The following is a 24,389-nucleotide window of genomic DNA, read 5'->3' as shown; positions in this document are numbered from 1 at the left end:
AAGTTTTACAAATAAATTTTTTTTTAAATATTTTTATTATGTGCATATTGATGAAAAGAGTGGACGTTCAAAATTTTATGTGATTTGGATTTGTAGAAAAACATTAAAATTTAATAAAAAATCCAATCGTGTTCGTAAAATCAGTTCAAATTCAGCCTATGGGTTGATATATCTATATATATATATATATCTATATATATATATATATATATATATATATATATATATATATATATATATATATTTAGGGTGTGGTTTCTTTAAGGTTGCAACCTTAAACAATCCAATTAAGGCACACCTCCAAATTTTATCACAATATGATTACCTTAAAATCTATTTTCATATCTAATTATAGAATTTTAAACTTCAAAAATGGTTAAAACCAATTATATCTATAAATATATGAAAATATTGAAAATGGACGGTCTAGATAATGTTTTGCAAGATTAACTATTTCTAGAACTTAAAATCTTTTTATGTTTATATTCATATGTCTCGATGCCAGGATAATCAATTAGAGGTCTTTTCAGCATTAAAACAACAATTTCCGATGGATTTTTGAGGTGCATATGTAATTCTACATTTTAAGGTTGCAACCTTATATAAACGTTCTCCATGGGTGCAGTTTCTATAAGGTTGCAACCTTAAACAATCAAAGTAAGGTACCCCTCTAAATTTTGTCATAAGATTAACTTTTGGTATCGAAAATTCTTAAAATGGCGTGAGAATCTATTTTCATCTCTAATTATGAAATTTTAAACTCCAAAAAGGCTTCAAATCAAGCACATCTATAAATACACGAAAATCTTGAAAATAATTTGAACTCTTTCTTTTCTCCATATTCATACATCTCAATGTAATTCATACATCTCAATGTAATTTTGAATTAATCAATTAGATGCTTTTCTATTATCAAAACAATTGTAATTTTGAAGTGTATATGTTTGGCTATTTTTTCAAACTTTCATGCTAGATTTGCCATTTTCCTATTCTCTCTTATCTTTTTCAATAAGTTTATGAAATAACTAGTGGCATTTTTTTTTGTCTGTTCAATCCTTCATCATGTGAAAGTTTTTTCGATCTGGAGCCAAATCGAATAAATCTAAGCTATATTGTAGAGTTTTTTCCCTTTTGACTTTTTTCCTTCAATGGAAGCCTAAGTTTGTTTAATTTAAAATGATTTAAATCTATGTTGGTAGTTTTTTGATGATTTAAACATATATTATAATTTTAAATCAATATGCCATTTTTTGAATAATGTTTTTGGTTCACCAAGCCAAGGGCTGTTCCGAATTTTCGAACTGATAAAATATAAAATACTTTCTATGGAGAAACGAATGCATCTTTTGTTTTTTTTTTTTTGCAAATTTATCATTATGTCCAGAAAAGAAATCGAAGAGATTCTTGTATAAAGGGTTTTTAGGGTTGAGTGGGAAAGAGAAAGGGAATAATAGTACGGACAAATTTTAAATGCTTTTGGTTATAATTTCTTTTACGTACATCGAAAGAGATTACGTGCTGTTGCAATCATATAAGGAAAAAGTTTATATAAAGTTGCAACCTTAAAATGTAGAACTATGGATGCACCTAAAAAATCTATTGGAAAATATTATTTTAATATTTAGAAACCTTTTAATTGAGCATCTCGACATCGAGATGTATGATTATAAAAGAAAAATGATTTTGAGTCCCAGAAATAATACATCTTACTACACATTATCTAGATCATCATTTTCATATGTTTATAGATCTACTTGATTTTAACCATTTTTTGAGTTTAAAATTTTATAATTAGATATGAAAATAGATTTTGAGATAACCTTAAGAATATCTTACATCAAAATTATATGTTCTAATCAAATTTGAAGGTATGCCTTAATTGGATTGTTTAAGGTTGCAACCTTATGGAAACCACACCCATCATATAATATAGAAGTAAAGGTGGCAATGGGTTGGGCCCAACCCTAAAAAACTGGGGCTGCACAACTGTGGCTTAAGTGCACGGTCGGTTCTTGACCCTCTTTTTCTTCATTTTTTACCTTATATTTTGATTATTTTACTTGCCCTGGCCCTGCTAGGGCCATGGCCGGGCTTAGGCGAAGGCCTCTTTGGCCAAGTTAGGGCTGAGCTTGGATTGGGCCAACCTTATAGGGTCCACGGCTAGGTTAGGGCTAGATTTGGCTAGGCCCAGGCTTGGCATGTTGCCGGCCCTATATAGAAGTAACGTGCTCCTCCAAATCTACTAGAAAAGAGTATTATGAAGTTAGAAAGCCTTCCAGTTTATCATCTCAGCCTCAATATTAATAGATATTAAGTAAAAAAAAAAAAGAATATCAAGTCCTAAAAATAATACATCTTATAATAAGTTATCTAGATTGCCTAATTTTTAGATGTTCAAGTGTCAATAGATGTACTCAATCTACATTGTTTCTGGAATCTTAAATTTCATAATTAGGTTTGAATATTAAGCCACCATAAAGTTTTTGACACTGAAACTATGTCTTTTGATGAAATTTATAGGTGCGCCAAGGGTTGAATATTAAGCCATCATAAAGTTTTTGACACTGAAACTATGTCTTCCGATGAAATTTATAGGTGCGCCTTATTTGTATAGTATAGATGGACAACCATTTATCTCTTGTATATGGAAGTCACAATCATTCTTGTCCCTTAAAGTTTAAAATGGGTGGTTGTAAGAGTGTTACTTAATAGACACAAAGTTTCAAAAAAAATTCTCAAACTTCGTGACACACTGCAAGCATCCAGTTTGACATCTAACAGTGGGAATTGTAAACAATCTCATTATCATTATATTATATATATTGTATAAGGTGGCAACCTTACTTGTAAAAGTAATATTGTAATATTCTACACGGTCCATGTTTATTGTATAGTGTAGATTTTACAAATCTTTTAAAAATATCAAAAAGTTACACATTTTTCACAATAGTATTAAAGTACCACAACCTTGGTTCTACAAGTAAGGTCGCAACTTTATATAACGATTTACCTCATATTTGTCTGGTAGATTTCTACTAAGGGAGGATGTGCCATTGACTATGCTCAAACTTCAAATAAAAATTTCTCAAAATTTTTGCACACCCTTAGCTGTTGGATTTGACATCTTATGGCTAAAAATGACTCTGAACTCTTTAAACCAAAGATAAATGATCTCATGATATACATTGACATATAGACCTCTTCTCTCTTCCTGTGTCCCTCTCTTTCCCCATCCCCATCCCCATCCCCACGAGTGCACACACCCGCACATGAACAAACAACACCATATATAACCAAGAATTATTTATTGTACTGGATTGACCAAAATTGTTCTCCTCTCTACCCCCTATAATTGCTTTCATAAGAACCGTCAATAAATCGCAGTCACAAGATTCCTAACCTGCACTGTGCAATATGCAATATGCCAAAATTTGAAATTTTGTACTGAACATGACCAACTGGTTTAATCAGAACCAGCTGTTTTCCACACAGACATTCAACACAGGCGCATATGGAGAGATCGAGATCATGTTTAGATATTTTTTTGAATGAAAATACACATTTGCTATAATTTCTACTCATGTTCATGGTGCTGTCAGGGAACAGAGCTAACATGCAAAAAGTACACAAATAATCAGTTTGATGTTTATTTACTTTTTGCTTAGCAAAACAAGGAAAATAAAAGACTATTTTTTTAAATAAAAGAAAAAGGAAGCATACTCACACTAATTATTTTTACAATGGGGACATGTGGAGTGTGTGTCCTTGCTATGGGAACAACCCTTGATAGAAAAGTACTGTTCTAATTGCTCACACACTTTGATAATGTCCACCAAAATGTTTTGCAAATAGTTATATGGCAAATAGTTTAAATAATTACATTTATGGTCGGACTGAGGGCATAACTCTTGATAGAGTAAAATAGTATAATAGGATTCGTGTAAACAAACCGATATAATTGAGATAAGATTCAGAAGATGATGAATCACATGGCAAATATAGTTTCCATTATTTACCAAAGGAAAATGCTAAATTAAAACACAAATGTGGAACAATTGAAGTCTTTTCGCTGAGCTCCACATTTGTAATACTCATTTAGGGAGATCCTTGGAAATCAAATGCATGTAACGCAACTCTTCTAGTGATACGATCTCATTTTCACTTGGTAAATGATTGGACCACGTTAATAACCTCAGCTAGACTTGCTTAACAACATACAGAGTGGTATCCAAAAATGTAAGTGACCAATAAATCTGTAAATTTTGAGGCCAAAATAGAGATCCCCTTGATAAAGGTGCATTGATTATTGTTAAACACAGAGACGCTATACACTAGTTTTAAAAGGCTATTTTGAAAGAATTCTTTCTCACTAAACTTTATGCACCGAATATCCCATACCTAGTTGGAGCATTTTGGGTAGCTCAGTGGCATGAATTGAACTTGAGATATGACATTGCTAACCTCTACTACTAACCATTCAAGCCCAAGACTCAATTACTAACCACTCAAGCCCAAGCCTGATTCCTACCTAGTTGTTTTTTCGAACCCAAGCTCTTATAGTTCTATTTTTGAGTGAGTTCATATGCTCATAGCGCAAGGGTTTAATGATCTTGAGGTGAGCCCAAGTTCCTACAGGGGTTAATGTATTTTTGGTGTTCTAAGGCAAGTGGTAGCAATATCAAAGCATTGCAAAATCCTAATCACTCTAAAATGAGTACTCTGCAGGATAGAAAATGGAAGTCGAAGGGGTCATTTTGCCACCATATCAATCTCGAACAGTTTGCGGGCAACCCATATGTAATATCAAAGCTATAAAAGGCTTTTATGTTTAGGTGGTGATGGTGGCAGAGTACGACAACATGACATCTAGAATTTCATTCCTACAAAAATCCCAAGGTAACAATCAAAATAAAAAAAGAGAAAAGAAAGAAATGCCATGCTATTGTGACTAAGAGCCATTGATGCCTGGCCCTAAACATTTAGGCAAAACAGTGGTTCATCCCATTGTTGATCTAAAAAACTGACGAGGATGGCTTGCTTGTGTCGCATGGCATACACATCATGTGCATACCATACTTTATTGCTTCCATATTCTGGTGTAAATCCATTTCCATTAACCTCGTTAACTCATCCTCAGGATAATGTCTTGTGCAAGCATATCATGCTCCTAACTCAAGGCATTCTGACACTGTTCCTCTTGTCTGGAGTATTCAAATCAATTCCCCTTAAACCAAATGTGAATCCTCATCACCCATGTCCCCTTTACCCATATTTTCTTACTTCTAATGCATGGCACCATTCACATGCCTCTCTCAATTAAAACACTTAAACAATAAAAAAACACATTAACAATTAAACTACATGTACCTCTTCCAAATAAGGCTTGACCCCATTTAAACCCCATAACAATAACATCTCGATCCTTCCTCGATTTTTGTGCAGTCAAGCCAACAAAAATATTCACTAGGAATCTTGATGTTCTACTCATACTATTCTTTAAAAAGTTCGGGTTTTGGATTCTTGAATATTTATCAACATGTTTCCTCCTTATACTGTAAATCAATGCTGGTCATCTAGCCTCGTGTATAGTTAATGGGGCTTTGGAATTTTGGGTTTTTCTCTCTTATTTTATTATCTTGGAACTTAGGGTTTTGGATTGGTAGCAGGGCATCAACATGTGGAAAGCCCCATAAAATGTATCAAACCTTTGGCATACATGTGATCACCTTCTAGTGATAGGACCATGGACACAGACTCAAGCTTTCCAGGGTTCCCCACATCTTTCTCTTCCTCTGATGAGTTTGTGTTGAAGAGGGCTTTGAACAGGTTGCAGAAGCAGGCTCCTGCCCCATTGCCTCTCAAATCAATGGCTTTGATTTTGGAAGAGAGACTTAAGAAGGGAGAGATGAACTTCAATGCATCATTCTCTAATGGGAAGGCTCCAATTCCATTGCTAACTCCTCTTTTGCTCTCTCCATCTTCTATAGATAACAGGAACACATCTTAAGAATGATTGTCTTTTCACAAGCTTGATAAAAGGATTCAATGGTGGGTTGAGTGAAGAGAAAGGGGATTAAGAGGTTTGGAGGTGTAATTCTTTTTCCTTTATTACCTAACAAGATTATTGTATATGTATGTATATTCATATGTATTGAATAAGGTCTTAGAGCTAGAAAGAGTTATGCCTTAGAAGAGTGTTTCTGTAATTTGTACCATTCTGTGGCATTATTTTATAAACAGTCTTCTTTCATTCCTTATAACCTGTTCATCTCTTTCTATCTAGATGCATGCTCGTGTGAACAATGCATAAAGGATGACCAATCTCATGTTCTTTCCCTTTTCTTTTGCATCCTCTTCATGTACAAGTAAACAGTGATAAATGTATAACTGGCATGCTCAAACTGCAAGCTAGACATCACCAGAACCTACTTGAGACCATTGGGCTTAGAGTGGTATGGACCATTAGTATTCGTCATCCATTGGCCCAAATATTTTAGGTTTTGTCATTCTTTAAAATTGGGGTAGTACCAAGTTTCCACCTACCATCTGCAAAAAATTTCCTTATACCTGTCCTTGTAGGAGGTCACTTAGAGCTAGGGTGTAAATAGGTTGGGGTCCGGTCTGGTCCAGGTTGACCCCACCCAGACCTGAGCCGACTGGGTCCTAGTTGAACTCGGACTTGACTTGGGCCGAGTTGGCTCTAGGTCATTGAACTAGGACCCGGCTAGCGGGGTTGGGTTCAGTTTGGGTCTATAAAGAAAAACTACAACATATTTAACTTATATGAGTCCGTTGATTCATCCATTTATGTCCCCGTTTGATAGTCCATCTTAAAGAATAGTTTGAATCAAAATCCATCTTACATATGGATTTTGGATCCAAAATCTTAATGGTTGAGAATATCAACCACGTTAAACATGAATCTGAAAAAATAAATTGAAAAAAAAGACAAATTGCAAAAAACCCTCAAAATGGATTTTTTAAACAGTTTACCCATCTAACTTTTTCTAGCCAATACCCTATACAAAAGTTCATTTTTACCCTTCCCTCACATAACAAATTATAGGGCGGTTCGGCATTTGAACAGGCGGTCGGGTGATTATTTTTGCTGGAATGGTGTGTTGGGCATTTCATGGTGGTAGTCCGGCGATTATTTTTTTGCTGGAATGGGTGGTCTGGTGTTTTGAAGTTGCGGTTCATCATTTTGAAGGGGCAGTCCGGAGTTTTAATATGGCAGTCCGGCATTTTGAAGAGACAGTCCGGCGTTTTGAAGTAGCGGTCCGTCGTTTTGAAGTGAATAGTCTGGCATTGAACAAGTGCGGTCCGGCGTTTCCTTTTATTGGGATCATGTTCAATGCACCCAGACCTAACGCACCCAGACCCAACACGTAGGGTCTTGCATTCAAGCCTAAACAAGGCGATCTGATCCAATTTCTTCCCCTACTAACAGCAGAAGGCCCCCAAATTTTATCTCCATTGCTCTTTAGGGAAAAAAGTTACTGAATTCACCACATATTTCCTGCGCAACAAGTGGAGCAGCATTGCAAGTATGCAACTAAATTAATGAACTATCAATTTTGTAGGTAAATTGTTTTAGTATTTCAGTTGCGGAGATTCAGTGAACCTCAATATTAACGAAATTTGATTTCTGTGTTTTTTTAAAAACAACTTAAGGCAATCGCTCTTTCTATTAACATGAGAGCTTTGGTTTTTTGAAAACAAACCAATGCTAAATAGTTGATTTGTGGGCTCAATGTAATGTCCCACTGTCCATACCCATTGTTACCCAATCCAAATAAAAGGGAAAAAAAATGACATAGTTTTAGACTCAAAGAACTAAGTCCAGGCAATAGCTATGATGTTGCTTAGATTTGGGATTTATTATATCAATCCCAAATTTAAAGTATGACCTTGATTCATGCTTCATATTATGACCTCGAGCCTTCTTACAACATGTGCATAGACAGTTGTAAATGGGAAGCCATTTTTTCAAGGTGTGATTCACTTGTTAGAATTTTGCACAGGTTCTAAAGAGAAGACCCAACATCTGCAAGGGTGCATGTCCTTGGGGGTACACTTATAATCTATTGTACATCCAAGATCCAACCATCTATTAGTTCATCTTGGATAGGCCAATTATGTGCCCTTGCTAAAGACTATGGGGCATAGGTCTTGTTGGGTCACATGAGAAAATGGCCTAGGGTTCTTAAGGTAGAACAATGGAGTATCTTAATGGCAATTTTATTTCATGAAAGATCCTAATTTCCTTATTTATATTTTTCTAGATGCCAAAATGAATTATTATGATAGAGAGTGATCCAGAATAGATTTTAGTAATTTTTTAGAATTTTTATGAATTTTTATTTGAGGAAAAATGGAGTTCTAAATTGTTTGGGCAAAGTTCCATTCAAAGACAGGATCATGTATGTGGGGGGGGGGGGGATGTACAAGTGGCCAATATGTGCCACGTGGCCCCCACGTGGCTGCCACATCACTCCCAATGGCTGACGTGGATGGCCTATGGATGGTGTTCCTTGCTTGCTGTTTTGAAGGTGCAATTATCTTAGATGAGTGTAATTGAATTTAATGTGCGTTTGGCATATATGTGAGTGTGAACGTGCGAGTATAAATACCTAGATGTTTTTTTTAGATTGTGCATTTTCTATGCAACGGTTTTTTAGATCTAAAAGCATTTTTTAGTATGTTGATTTCTCATTGGATGCTTGTGTGATACATGTGTGAACTTATTACATAGCATATGTGGAAAATGGCATTTTGAGATTGAAAGTTTTTTAGTTCAAATTCGGATCTTAGAAAAGAAAGAGAGACAGTAAAAGAGAGTGGGACACCCCACATAAAAACTTTTTATGACATATTTTGAAAACTATTGATTTGGAAAATGGATTGATGGCATATAAAATCTAAGATTTCTCGAATAAATTTCAAATTCATTTAATGAAAATTTGGAGATAATTTAGGTTCAACCCTCCTATGATTACTATGGATGGTGTTGAGGATTCGAGGATCATGAACCTGTCTCACCCTTTGGATAACCTAATTTAGGACTTAACACAAAATGATCATGCAACCAACCACTATATAAAGGCATACAACCTAAAGATAATTCATTCTGCACATTAGAGAGGGTGAAAGGTCCCATTGAGTGGTACGGCCCACCTTTGTTCTTCATGCCTTGGGAGAGATCATTAGAGAGAAATAGTGCATTCCACACACCATTGAAGCAACATGGATAGGACCTTATTCCTACCATTAGGCATCATTTTCTTGCTATAAATCAGTCTTAACAGCAAGGTAATTCTGATCATCTGATCCATTTGAGCTCATTTTAATTGCCCATTCCATACTAGCTTTATATGCTTCCAAGCCTCGAGTATGACTACATATTTTAGTATAGTTTGTGCAATCTTCCTTAGTATTCTTTTGCGGAATTTTTTCTGAGATTTTGCAGAGAAGCAATGAACAACTGAAAACGCATTTCCAAAAGCCATCATCATGCCAAAATTGCCTCTCGCACTTGTCTAGTTCTTTGCATGCCTTGATCTCTCAACTAGATGCTATTCTCTCTCGCAGGCCAAGCAAACTCTCTCACTCCCACACATGGTTATCTAGGCCCCCTTTTTTCGAGTTTATTTTAACACCCTTTCGTGTTAGTGTGGTTGAGATTATTATGGTGCATGCTTCTCGCTTTGTAATTAAATTTGATCCTTCAATCTTGTGCTTACGGAAGTGGTTATAATAAAAGGTGTGAGTAAAGGCCTTCAAGGTAATCCAGGTACTTTGAGCTACTCAAATCAGCTTCCCATGCCTTACTCTTAAGTGCACAGAGTTGTTGAGTGATGTTGTGTTGATGAGATTGGGCTAAGAATGTTATGTTCATGTAATAAAATTGAGTTGTATTTGTGAGGAACATTGTATTGAGAAGTGTATTATGTTGTAAGTCATGTTTGTGTTATTTTGAGTTCGATCTCATAGTTAGTTGAGAGGTACAAGTCTAGGGCTGATTGAAGTGATCCTTTCATGTTTTTGGAGTCTATATACTGTTGTTATGAAGCTTTTTGTCTAAGATATGTTGCTGTAAATTGAATACAAGTATTGAATTTTGGACTCTTTTGTGCAATTTTTTTTTGTCTTTTTATCTAGGGTGAGGCCTCAATACACTCCGTTAAGACTGAATGAAGGACTAGAATTTTGGCGCACTATGACTAATAGTCACATGACCCTGATTGTCACGAGGCCAATGTGTATGTGAGAGGTATCGAGAGGGTTGAGTTATCTCTTGTCAGGGACAGTTTTAATATATCCCTCATGACTATGAGAAGGCGAGGGCATTGTGTATGAGATTGGTTGTGATGGATTCATGATAATATGAGATCAAGAATTTAATGTTTTAAGCCTTCATGAGAAGGTTAAAGGTTTGAGAGGATATAGGTTCTAAATCCTTGACCTCGCAACCTTCTTATGGCATATGCATAAACAGTTGCAAAAAAATGAGAAGCCATCCAAGTTGATTCACCGAGAAATTCACATATATCAAGAGAGTACCCTCGCATCTACTAGAGAGAATATCCTTGGGGGTGCATCTGTAATCCCCTACAACCTAAGAGTCATAAGCCACATATTGGATTGACCTTAATAAACCACGCATGAGTCCTTGTTTTATATTGTAGGTCTGGGGTTTCATGGGTCATTCTAAGAAGGTGAATTTGGATTTTGAGTCTAACGGCGTGCAGTTCTCCGACACCTAAGTCATCTTTATAGGATCCTAGTTTCCCTCATTAATATTTGGACAAATAACATATAAGGATAGGCTACCTTGGGTCCCACATATACCATCCAAATAGCCAATGGGTGCCACATGGAATTAAATGGGATCCACGCGAACCCCACATGAGGATTATGTGGGGTTGAAGTCAACCCCATGGTAAATCCCCTCGTAATTAGTGTACTTGTTTATGTGAGGCCTTGAGTTCTATTTTGGAAGTGTGGTGGATATTCCATAAGGGGCATAGGGTGGAAATTATGATTGAAACCTTAAGCCCCACATGAAATTATGCATATGACCACCTATCTTATTGGCATTATATATATATATATATATATAGAAAGAGAGAGAGAGGAAAAGTCTTCTTAATGCCTATAGGTGAAAATAAATAGTGATTTCGCCTACTTTTATCACCATCTAAGTTTCATCACGCGGTCATGATTGTCCGGTAGTGTTTTATTTTTTATTTTATTTTCTATAAATCAGAATGGCCTGAAATTTGGAGGGTATGTACATCTTAATGAGGTGCATCTAATAAAAATATAAAAAAAATTATCCACAAAAAAAACATTGACCAAAATACCTCTGAAATATTTCAGGGTATTTTGGTTACTTTTTTAATGTAAAATATTTTTTTTATATTTTTCAAAGATTCCCCTATTTTTTATGAATGCACGCTCCAAATTTCAAGTCATTCCAATTTATAGAAAAAAAATGAAAAATAAAACACTACCAGACAATCGTGACCGCGCGATGAACTTTGGATGTTGATGAGAGTATGCGAAATCACTGTTCATTTTCGCCTATAGACATTCTGCAGTATTTTCTATATATATATAATATCAAACTCACACGGAATTGGAGATTATTAAATTTAAATTGCATCTAGAACATGAGCAGAATTACCTTGAGGGGTAACCCTCAACTCGGGCTTTCTCCATTTAATTGACTGAGTTGGCATAAGCAGCTAGCTATAGAAGCAAGTTGAATCTAATGTGAATTTGAATTTAAAATTGATGATGGGAAATTTATAAAGAATTAGGATTTTAAAAGAGGATAATGGTATTAAATTTCATCCACTCATCAAAATAACATGATGAGTGATGAGTGACTAAAATCAAGCATCTCTCATACCGTGGATAATTGACTTCAATAACCAAAGGTTGCTCATTGATAATTGACTCTCCATGATTGATCTGACCCACCAATTTGGCTCTTTCTCTCTCCTTCCCCCCATTTGGTTCACTCTCCATATTATGAGATGATTCTTCAAAAATAGAAAGATAGGATAAACGAGTAGGAATTTAGTGAGAGAAAGTGAGATTGAAGCTTCATCTCAAATTTGATGCAGAAACCCTAACTCCATGATCATCAAGCCATTATTCTATGAAGCTTTTTGGTAGCTGTAAATAAGGGTGGTAGTGGACCCGACTGCTTATATTATAGGGTATATGATGGTAAAAAAAAAGGCAAAAAAAAAACAGAAAAAAAAAAAAAAAAAGCTCATAGTTAGTTATAAGGTGGCAATAGATCTGACCAAACCCGGGACCCGATAGGTAGACTCAGGACCCGATAGGTAGACTCGGGACCCAATAAGTCTGGATACGGGTCCAAAGTTTGGATCTGATTACTATTCGGGTTTGGGTCTGGGTCCAGGTCCAGGTCCGGCCAGACCTGATCCGTTCCTGATTTGTTGCTGTAAATCTCAATTTGCAGAAAGGTATTATAGCCCATTACCTCCTCATTTCATGAGATTTTGAGTTCTATTTCATCTTTGAGCCTTTAATTCGTAGTTCGTTGATTCAATTTTAGAGTAATTATGATTGAGATTTCTTGAGACTTAATTGACTAATTTTTCTGCAATTTTTTTATCCAAATCAATCAATTAGTTCGTTATTGGTGAAATTTTAAGGGAAAACTATGCCGAAGTTTTTCCATTCTCATACTACTCAACTCAGAGCCCTTTTCTCCCATGGTTTTCCCCACATTATGGATTCAAATTTTTTAGCCTTTCTTTTGTTGAAATGTGCCACAAAATCTAAGTTTATACGATGCCTAATTGTTTTCTATTGAGGCGATGTGAAATTGGCCTATATTTTGATGCCATCCAAGTAGTCACTTCATGGTATATAGCTAAGAATTTAGCCATAAATCGGACATAGAGAGATTGCTTATTTGATTTCCCATTATCAAATCTATTTTGCACTAGTAAGTGTTTATTTTGGTGAAGATGAGATTGCATTTGAGGTATTTGATGTAGCTCCAAAGCTATGTATAATTTGGCATTGTAATTGGAGTAGTGTTGAATTTTGAAGGACTTGAGTATTGCTTTATATTCATTCAATCTCCTTTGTGCCCTAATAGAGTATTTTAAGATATATGTGACTTTGTGTCTTTTGTATTGTAATGAGAAAAACATTGAAGTGTTGTCACTTGGACTTCGCTTAATACATAAGGGTGGCAACGGATCGTGTCGAGTCCGGGTCTGGTCGAACCTAGACTTGAAAAAATTTATGGGACCCAGATCTAGACCTAGACCGTACCTGACTAGACCCAACCCAAAAATAAATAAATAAATATCTATATATATATATATATATATATATTATGTTAAGTATAATCATGTATCATTTAAATATTATAACTAAAAATATATACTTATATTTATTTAAATATTATTAGAATACTATTAAATTATTATATATTAAATATTATTTAAATAATAACACTATTCGGGTTGGGTCCACATGGACCCCCTGACCTGAATAGTGTTCGGGTCCAATATCTGGACCCGAATCCATCCAACAAGCCAGGTCCAATTTTAGACCCATCCGGACCCAGGTCGGGTCAGGTTGTCAGGTTCCAGGTTCGATCCAAGTCCATTGCCACCCCTATTAATACATTAATATTAATCACATATATTATCAAAGTTAGATTCTGGATAGTGGAACCAAACATCACATGTGCCTGCATAGTCGTGGCTTAATGCATATAAGCTACACAAGGGCAGATTAGCATAAATGGGAAATAACTCCATGAGTAAAATGACTGGTATAGGCTTGATTCATATAAGGATGAATAATGGAATGATTCAGATATTTAAAAATGTGAGATATGTACAGGATTTGAAGAAGAGCTCAATTTAATTTTATTCTCTACATTGGAGGATTACAAATTTCTTGAGCAAGTTGGAGTACTAAAAGGTTCAAAAGTCAGTCCACTTATGATGAAAGGAGTCCAAGAAGGAAAGTTGGATAAATTTTTTATTTTTTTGATAAATAAGGAAAGTTGGAGAAATTGTTTAGGGGCATAATTATAAATGAAATGGTAAATTTGGTTGTAGAGGAAAATAAAGCCAAAAAAAGACGTATGATTTGGCAATAGAAGATCTTAGTGATATGAAGCAAGGTCTAGCATAGTGTTGAGGCAAGTGGAGAAATTAAGCATTTGGAGCCTTCACAACAGAATGTAAGGCCCGAAGCACCTCATGAAATTTTTTCAAACCAATATTAAATATTTGGTCAACGAAAGGCAGATGTGACTAGAGTGTTATATTTTAATCTAGTGTTAATTTTGATAATTGCTATTTGTCAAGATTTGGAGCAATTTAAATAGAACAATTTTTCAATAATTGTATTACCCAAACGTTGGGTATATGTAGAGAATACAAGATGGTACAATCCCTTAATTTTAGTGATTTATCTAAAAAAAATAGAAAATGTACAATGTTTATCCTACTAAAACTAAAAAGTGTACAATAATACAAAATCCCAACTAAAATAAAAAACAATATAAAATTTGAAATTCAAGATTCCAATTTCAATTTGAAAATTGTAGTAACTCCCAACACTCCCCTTCAAATTAGAGCGTAAACTTTGAGTGTGCCCAACTTACCTGCGAAAAACTGAAATTGCTCTTTTCCAAAAGCTTTTATGCATATATTGGCTCATTGAAAACCAATTGGAATATGAGCAATACGAATGAGAGCCTGTTGAATTTTTTCACGAACTAGATGGTAGTCAAGTTCAATGTGTTTTGTTAACTCATGAAAAATGGGATTGATAATAATATGTATGACTGATTTGTTGTCACAATAAAGCATCATGGGGCCATTATGAGAAATACCAAAATCAAACAAGAGGTATTTTAACCAAGTAAGTTCACAAGATATAACTGTCATGGATGATACTCTGCTTTCCGTACATGATCGTGAAACTGTCGGTTGTTTTTAAGCTTTTCAATATAAGAGACCATCTCTTAACCAGTAGTCGAGCGCTTGGTCATTGGGCAAGTAGCCCAATCAGAGTCACAATAGGCAGAGAGTTGTAAACTACTAGTAGCACAGAACAAAATACCTTGGCTAGATGTAACTTTTAAATAACAAAGAACTCAAATAGCAACATGTAAATACGGTTTTCAAGGTTGGATCATGAATTGACTGAAGATATGGACAATGTAGATAATGTCTAACCTTGTAATTGTGATATATATAAATCTATCAATCAACCATCTATAAGATATGGGATCATCTAAAAGAGGTCAATATTTTGACATTCAATTTTAAATTTTGTTCCATAAAAAAACGATAGATTTTACAGCCAAAAGACCCATGCCGTACATAGTTTTTAAGAGCAGGTAGACCATTAAGGTAAACAATTAATATAAGGATGTGTCAATACTACCATTTTAATGGGCAATTATAATAGGTAGTAGGGCAGTTTCCAATTTTCATATAGAATGGTGAGACTAATTGGCTCTGGACCAACAATTCACACTCCAAAATAATTATTTTTGTAATCAATTTTGGACTAGCTGAAATACTCATATCCTTCAAATTCTTAGACTAGAGAGACATTCTCTCCAAAAAAATTGCAAAAACAAAAAAACAAAAGTGTTTTACTGCAAAATATCATATGCCAAAGCTATATTACAGAACCTAACTGCACTTCAATTAAAAGTGTTATACAACAGTCTTACTGTACGTGAAAAACCATAAAAGTTAACATGAAGGGTGTTCCTTGTTTACATAAAAGAAATCAGAATGGCCACAAATTTTGATGCAAAGTCGTGAATTGTTAGATGGTGCATAAGTTGCAGTACCAAAATTCTAACCAGCTTCATATACAACAAAAAACCCAACTAAGGGGGTGCTTATGTGTGTGTGTGTGCATGCCTGAGAGAGAGAGAGAGAGAGAGAGAGAGAGAGATGTTAGGTACTGCAGGCACTCTTAATGCGTCATCAATGGCTTATGAAGGTGATGATGCAAAGAATTAAGGCAAATATTTATACACTATATGGAAAATGAGGTTCGAGTTTGGGGTTAAATGGTTAATCACATGCAGGGGGGAAGCTTATCCTTCAATCGAGAGATGAGCTTAAATGTCTCCTCAGCCTCAACCATTTGACGAGGGTTTCTCTTTGATGCCCGATCAGGATGAAACCGAAGCAAGGCTTGTTTGTAAGCTGCTTGAACCTGATAATAAACACCAAGACTTCTAAATGTAATAGCAGCATTGTTGATGATTATGTTAATACTAACAATAACCATAGTTAACACAGAATATAGTAATTCCCAGCATTAAAATAATTTGGAAAAAGTAGCATCTACGAATTCCGGGAAGCTTACATGGGATAAACTCAGTAATTAACAAACCATACACAAACCATTACCAAAACAAATCTGATATTTAAGCTCCTTATCCAATAAACATTTCAAATATACAACTTAGGGGTTACAACAGCCAACAATAATTTCATTCCTTTGTCCCCAAAAGTGATCTTGTTCCTGACAGAAAAGTGTTTTACTTTCCCTCGACAGGGTTGAAGGAAACCAGCAATTGGTCAATGATATTTTTCATCAAAGTTAATAACCCACTAATTACTATCTAAACAATTACAACAAAAAATTGGCTTGGCAATGATGTAGCAAAATTTCGTAAGGCATCTAGATTTACTACATCAAGTGATCAGATTAACCTCCTAAAGTAAATGCCAAAGATCAAAAATTTGGTTTTCTAGCCATTTAATCAATGTTCAAAAAGGCAGCGATTGCCATGGCGGGCACCCAGATACCTTTGGCAGGCTCCTGAGAGGGGGGGTTTGAGGTGGGGCAGCATATGTTTTTTACGTCAAGTGATTAGATTAACCTCCCAAAGTAAATGCCAAAGATTAAAAAATTGGTTTTCTAGCCATTTAAGCAATGTTGAAAAAGGCAGAGGTGGCTGCCTAGACAAGCACCCAGATAGCTGGGCAGGCCCCTGAGAAGGTGGGGGGGCGTTGAGGTGGGGTGGCACATGTTTTGTGCGTGCCTATGTAAATATTGTGTGTGTATGCACCTCCATATGTATATAATGTGTGTATGTGTGTCAGTGTGCGAGTATATGCATGTGAGAGAGAGGTCTCGAACACTGAGCATATGGATCCGTGTTTGTGACAGGGAGGACTTGGACACTTGGAGTATGTTATTTTTATTCTTCTAATAAGTTGCGAAAGAGAGATAGAGAGACACTGTGAGAGAGGGACCTCGCATTGAACACTTAGAGATCATCTTCTTTTCTTCTTCTTACATGTAAAGCAAGAGCACATGGGTCCATTGTGTCTTTGTGCGCGTATTTGTGTGAGAGAGACAGAGGCCTCGCATCAAACACTTGGGAGCTTTCTGCTTCTTCTTCTTATTCTTATATATAGAGATAGCACATGGGCCCATGAGAGAAACAAAGAGAGAGAGATAGAGAGCAGTGTTTCAAAAAGCGCTAGGCGGCACCTAGGCAGCCAGGGGGGTCCAGGCCGCCCAGCACCTAGGCAGCCGCCCAGAACCTGAACAGCCCAATTTCTAAGGACTCAAAATCTTCTAAAAAACCCTCTAATAGATTTATAGAACATAAAAAAATTAAATTTAATATCAATGGGTGATGCTTCGATCAATTTCTCGTAACTTTGAGAAACCCTTCGATCCTATGGAAAGCACAAAAAAACTAGTTTTTTTGGGTTTTTCTCCCTCTAAAATAGGCTCTAATGGGTTTTAGGTTTCAAATGAACCTAAAACCCACAATTTTATCCCTCTAGTATTAAAAGAATGACAAAAAAAATGCCCTCAACGAGTGACATTCCCACCTCTAGGCGGGGCACAAGCCCTGCCAGGTTCCCAGGCACCTAGATGGGCACCAGGGATTTCCGCCTTTTTTTGCGTGCCTTCTAGACTGTCTTAGTGGCTACCCAGGCGATGGACGGTCCGCTTTTTAAATCACTGATAGATATATATAGAGAGAGAGAGAGCCCTTATATATGCCTTAGGTTTTTATTTTTTAATGTGGCTTTTTTAAGATGGTGGCAGGCACTAGGAAGGCAGCCAGACCCACATAGGCGCCCACCTTGAGCCCGCCTAGGCGGACTCCTTGGGCACCTAGATGGGCACCTTCGACATGCCTGCCTAGACCCACCCGCCTGGGCAGCTTGGCTGCCTAGGCAGGCCCGGACAGCCGATGTTTTCCACAGTGCATGTAATAAAAGAACAGATAAATTCATTCAATCCACATAACTGCCGTGACTATAAAATTCCATGAAATTCAGTAACAAAGATGCGAAATTGCAAATTACAACTGACCTCATGTAACATGGGGCGCAAACCCCCTCCAACCATGATCCCTAAGCCACGGAGTAGTGAAGCCATATCTCTATATTGAAACTCCAATTTGTCAAGTTCCCTCCTCACTTCAACACGTAGCTGCTCCTTCAAATTAATAGTTTCTTCATCCTAAATTTGGAATCAAAAAGATCCAAAAATCCACGATTAAAATAAAATCCAAACATAGTTTTAAAACAAAAGGAGTTGGAACTAATAGGAATTAGGAAATGGGAAGGAATGATTCCATGGGCAGAATAAACCAAACCTTCTTTTGTGTTTCTCGCATTTCTTCTATGCGTTGCTTCTGCCTTTTCTCCATTTCTAACAAACGCAAACTTTCTAATTTTTTCCTCTTACGCAATCGCTGAGCTTCCTCTGCCTTCAAATATGAAAAAAAGAATAATCACATTTTACTCAAAAACAATAAGGTGTACACACTCAAGAACATTGCATGAACGAGCAACCAAAAATAACTATCCATTGTAATCATGACCATACAATCGAATGATGGATGGTTGGTAAGTGGGAAGTTCAGGACTAGGGGAAGACCCCAATAGTGGGTCCAACAAGCTCTCAATCCATCCAATATTTCATCAGATGGTCATGACTCCAATGGACGATGCTTTTTCCCAAGCCCATTGGACTATAGGGTACTTCATCTTTTCCTAGAGATATGATTTCCATGTACAGGTCATGAAACTTGCAACCCTCTAGGAATGTTATATACCATATTCATGACAAATCCCAGAAAGAAAGGTCAACTCCTCAACTTACAAACATATATACCTTGTAACATTTGTTCCTATGGCTCATACAGAAGTCCAACCTATAGGTGATGAAGCTTCGGTCTTGCCTTCCAAATAAAAAATAAAATTAGTGAAGTTTTGGCCAGTAATATAGATGGAATGGGGGAGATGGAAAACACCTTGGTAGGCTAGTCTGTATAATAGTTCTTTTTTTTCCCATCTATACTTTGTGTAGAATTTCCAAGAGGAGTTTCTTAAATAAGAGGTGGGGGAGATGGAAACACCTTGGTAGGCTAGTCTGTTTAATAGTTCTTTTTTTCCCATCTATACTTTGTGTAGAATTTCCAAGAGGAGTTTCTTAAATAAGAGGTGGGGGAGATCAAAAGAGACAATGAGGGCATTGAAGCAATTGCGAAGGAAGACAAGTTTTCCAGAGAAAGGGATAATGCTGTGTTTAGCAGGCCTTGGTATTGGCTCACATGCTGGATTTTACAATAACTTCAATCAAAAGAATGCATCCCCTGCAACCTAAAAGTTCTAATGGAACTTCCCACCATCAAACCCTTCTTATGGACATAAACTGTTGCCATCATACTATCTATTTCTATATATATATGTATGTATGACCAACTTTATATCCATTCTGTATTAATCCACGTCAAATGCACCATCTAAGATATTCTTTGGACCTCCCAAAAAGCCTATTAACGGCATGCACATATTAAATATTCATTATTAAAGGTAAAAAAGATTTTTCTTAGTGATATGAAAATTTTGGAGGCATTTCTTTGACAAGAAGGGCTTCAAAAGAAGCCCATCATCCATGAATTTAGGAGCCGACCAACATCATTTTTCATTCCTAAATGGGCAAAGGGAAAACCAGCCCTCTATTACCATATTTTGGCCCTTCCAAACAGGACATAAATTACGTAAGTTCTTGCAAAACTAGTGCAAAGAAATAAATGAAGCTCAAATACAAAAAGGAGCACACTAATCCACAGGTAAGTGACATTGTGGTCGGAATAATAATTGCATCTACCCACTTTAGGCATTAGGCAGAGAAGAAGGAAACGATTATCCACATAACTTGGCAGATGTACCCTCTCATAAGCCACAGTTATATATAAACAACTCCAAAAATTAAGAAATAATACATCAATGGACTATTCAAGACAAAGTTACAAAGTTGAATCATTCGCAGTTCCAACGAGTTCTATCAACTGAGGCCAACAATGACAACCACTTGCATTGGGGGAAGAGCCAATTAGACACAGAATTCCTGGAGCACTAGATATTGCACTAGTTACCAAGAAAATAGAAGGAAATGTTCATTTCAAGCAACTTGTGCCATGATAGTGTTAAAATTACCAAGCACTCTGCTCCTAAAAATACAAAGGCAGTATTATCCAGGATAATTAAATAAGTAAATGAATATCAAGAATTAACCAATTTCAGCAGGCTAAAAGTTTTAAATCGAAAATTTGCTAGTTCCAAATTGCACTATAGTACAAATGTATTCATTTCACAAAACAAAAAAAACTAAACATGCATTGGTACAAAGTATCTAGCATCTACTATATGAAACTGCTTTAGATCGGTATGTTATTTCATTCAAAACTGACATGTAATGCTTCATAATGAGGCATCAGAATTAACTAAAAACAACACTCCATCTGATAACTATTTGGGAGAAGTTTTTTGTTTTTTGCTGAATATTGTGACTATGACTCTGACAAGAAAGAACACAACACATAAGGCACGTAAAGAAAAAGCGGGCCATATTATCATCGGAATGTTTCAACTTATTTCCTGGCCATCACTATACAGTCTACGATCATGTGAGGGACACATATGATAGAAAACAATATTACAGAAAACAACATTGAGATGGATTGTATGCAGAAAGAGAAAGGAATGTCGACAAACCTGTATTTGTATTTCTCGCTGCCTGTTCGCCCATTCTTCTTCTATAGCAAGCTTAAAGGCAGCAGTGTCCTTAAGCTTCTCTCTATCTCCAACCAAATCATTCTCAAACTCTGTTGTCCCAGTATCGTTTCTGGCATCCCCAGCAATGTTTTCCACTTTAGTGTCATCATTCTCTTGGCAATTAAATAAGGGATCTTTAACATCGCCATTCTCTCTGTTATTGAATAAAGAATATTTCACATCACCATGCTCTCGGTTCTTGAATAGAACATCATTATCATCACCATTCTCTCGGTTATTGAATAAAGCATCTTTAGCATCACCAATCTCTTGGTTATTGAATAAAGCATCTACGTCAGGCACCCATCCTTCTTGAGCCTTGGGACCATCTTCTTCATTTCCATCATCCACTACAGTTCCATCTAATCCCTTCGTGCTCTCAGAATCCATTTCTTCAAGATTTGATGAATCCCCCATCTGAGTTGGGGCACCCATATCTGGTGACTGACGATCAAATTCTGATCCAGAGTCATTAAGATCAGGATTTGGAATAAACTCTTCTCTAATATCATCCGGACTAGTCTTAAAGTTGGAGATATCCTCCTCCATCACAATATCACAGATATCCTCCATCACAATGTCACTTGCACTAGAAAGCACTGGCTCATCAGACTCCAAATCGCGATCTACATTGACATCCTTTTGAACAAATGAGCTATTTTGTGAATGACTTCTAGATTCATTATTGGATCCTGAGGTGCTTGCCTGATCCTCAACCTCAAATTGCATGTTCCAAGATCCCTTCATCATTTTCCTTCTTAATGCAGCTTTCTCCCACTGAGCACGAACATCGCCAGAAGAGTCTTCCAAAATTTCACAATCTGAATTATCATCTTCTGATATATTAGATGCAAAGCCAGTATTAAGACCAAACCGATTTCTAGAGGTCAAATTCCCAAAGTAGCCATCATTAAGACCAAAACGATTTCTAGAGGTCCGAAACTGATGTTCCGTGCGCTTTGGTGAAAAACATGGGGCTTTTCCTCGAAAAAACATCTGACATTCATCATCTGAATCTTCAACAATTTGGGGTTCATCAGGAACCGATGTAAGTACTTCGCTGGAGATTGTGTCACTTTGATGAGCATCATCACGTTCTTCACCATTTTGATGCTCATCGTCATCCAGGCCATTGTCTATAATTATAAAGGTAGCTCTCTGTGAAGGTTTCTTCCTGTTCTTTGAAGTTTTGCAGCCTTTCAAATTTTGGCTTGATGTTTCTGGAACGTCGACTACATTCACATTAACCCTAGAATTACATTTCCCTAGATGACGCTTTCTCCCCATAGACAAACTATGGGAACGGTACCTTGGCATCTTAACCTCCACAACTATAAAGCAGATATTTTTGGGGTGTCAACTTGCATCAGGCCTTCATCATTTCCATCAAAATTCTGCCATCTCAGTAGCTGATTTTGAAATAGTGCACCTGCATTACGTGCTCAAGCAATTATGTGGACCTCTCTGTTCTCAAATATTGAACACAGTTGTATAGATGGAATAATTCAATACTTCCCCTGCAAGAGGAAAAAAAACAACATTCAACTTCATGAGAACTTCTGTGATAGAAACAAAATAAGAACTGACAAAACATGAAAATAAACTTGAAATAAAGGGTCATAGCTCCAACAATGAACTGAAGAAACTAGGGTCTGTGACATGTTTGTCTCATTGTATCTATCCTTGCCCAAATGCCATAACTAATCCAAAGATACCAGTGATATATTTACATTTTAACACAATCTAGAAAAAACAAGCCGCAGCAGCAAGCAAAAAGAAAAAAAAATGAAGACACTTAACAAGGGACATAAGTACAAGCAAAGAATCAAAAAAACAATACAAGTTTCTATTCTTCATAATGTATTTTTGGGCGAGTGCAACTCTGTAATAGTAGAGATCCGAAGAGCGATAAGGGCAAGCAACAGGATGATCAATTTACCCATAAACTTCACTTATTCAAGTGTATGCAGTTGTGGAGAGGACTAAAGGCATGCAGAAAACCAATAGACAACTAATTGGACATGCAATTCAACAAGTGGAGCTTGATGGAGCTTGATCAGCCTTCCAGCATACTCCTCAAGGGGAACTGTTCATGTGAATCTATAAATGCATCGGCAATTGCAAAATCCACAGATGCATTGAACACCCTCAAGGAATGTACTAATGGTGGTGGGTCCCAAACAGCAGTCGTATTTATCACAGAAATGCAGCCCTATAGTTGCAAGTAATTTGCTCAAAACTAAATTATCCACACTTCTTCATGCATAATTTATGCACAAGAAGTTAAGCTACTTCCCTGGCATACATTCTTGCCCATCCATGGCCAACAAAATCATATTTGACATGTTTAACTTTGTTATCGTAAGTCGTATGTTATTGTCTTTATTGTCATATAATTTGCGTTTACACAGAACACAATTACGCCCCAAATTAGGTTAGCAAACCATTTATGACAGAAAAATAGTTAAAGGAAACAATAGGAATCTTTACAAATCTAGTTCATAGTGATCCATCTGGACATGTCAACCAACATCTTCTTCCACATAGTTATTTCTGGTAATATCTTTCAGGAGCTATCTCTTGTATTCATGCATCTTACATGTGAAAGAATAGTGTATTGCGGCATATAAGAAGTATTTAGGAAAAATACCTTAATTTTGCCAAGTAAAAATTTAAGTTCTACACTATGGAGGTGCAACTTAATGGTATTTAGAGAAAATACCCATGTCGCTATATTATACAGTCAGCTACAGTTCACAAACTCAGAGAGTCAGACTCAAACTAACCAGAGGTACTTGGGATCGGCTGCCTGCCCCCTCCCCCCCCCCCCCCCCAAACCTCCCTCCAAAAAGACAAATTGGCAAAGGGTACTGTTCATCAGTTCATCTGGGTTACAGCAGTAACTCAAGCAAGTTATGACAGATTTGGCGATTCCATCGAAACTCACTGAGCTTGACATATATTGCAGTACAAAAGGCGGACTGCAAAAAGAAATAAAACCAACTATATCGATCTTATTCTGCTAGTTCTTTCAGACAAATTCATACAACTGCAAAATGAATGAACCAAACTAGATACAATGGCGTGACTATCATTTCCTAATTCAGCCAAAACAGATAACTATACATACTTGCAAGCCACCACAAAAAGCTAGAAACTCCATAAAGACACAAAAACTGAACAAGAAACCCTAATAGTAGCTATCCACAAATAATCATACAATGAAATAGCATATAACTGTAAGACCAA

The 24,389-nt window shown here is 36.2% G+C and overlaps 1 protein-coding gene across 2 annotated transcripts; it reads right to left on the bottom strand.

Annotated features, from left to right (window-relative positions):
- Positions 1-15,710: 15,710 nt before the first annotated feature.
- On the bottom strand, positions 15,711-22,593 carry LOC18446130 (Chaperone DnaJ-domain superfamily protein). Of its 2 annotated transcripts, XR_016042784.1 has the most exons (5): positions 21,081-22,593; positions 19,195-19,256; positions 18,674-18,787; positions 18,388-18,537; positions 15,711-16,257 (listed from the first exon to the last, which is right to left on the bottom strand). XR_016042784.1 is itself a non-coding variant. In XM_088849728.1 (4 exons), the coding sequence occupies exons 1-4, from the start codon at positions 22,455-22,457 to the stop codon at positions 16,117-16,119; spliced, it is 1,782 nt and encodes a 593-aa protein (XP_088705854.1). In that variant the 5' UTR covers positions 22,458-22,593; the 3' UTR covers positions 15,711-16,116. The 2 variants fall into 2 exon arrangements, 1 of the variants encoding a protein (XP_088705854.1); XM_088849728.1 differs by lacking the exon at positions 19,195-19,256.
- Positions 22,594-24,389: the final 1,796 nt, after the last annotated feature.

The sequence above is a fragment of the Amborella trichopoda genome, chromosome 10, assembly GCF_054954075.1.
Source record: "Amborella trichopoda isolate Santa Cruz 75 chromosome 10, AtrichopodaSantaCruz75HAP2 v2.0, whole genome shotgun sequence".
Classification (NCBI taxonomy): domain Eukaryota; kingdom Viridiplantae; phylum Streptophyta; class Magnoliopsida; order Amborellales; family Amborellaceae; genus Amborella; species Amborella trichopoda.
The sequence above is the reverse complement of the archived record's forward strand: the minus strand, read 5'-3'. Positions and strand labels throughout refer to the sequence as shown.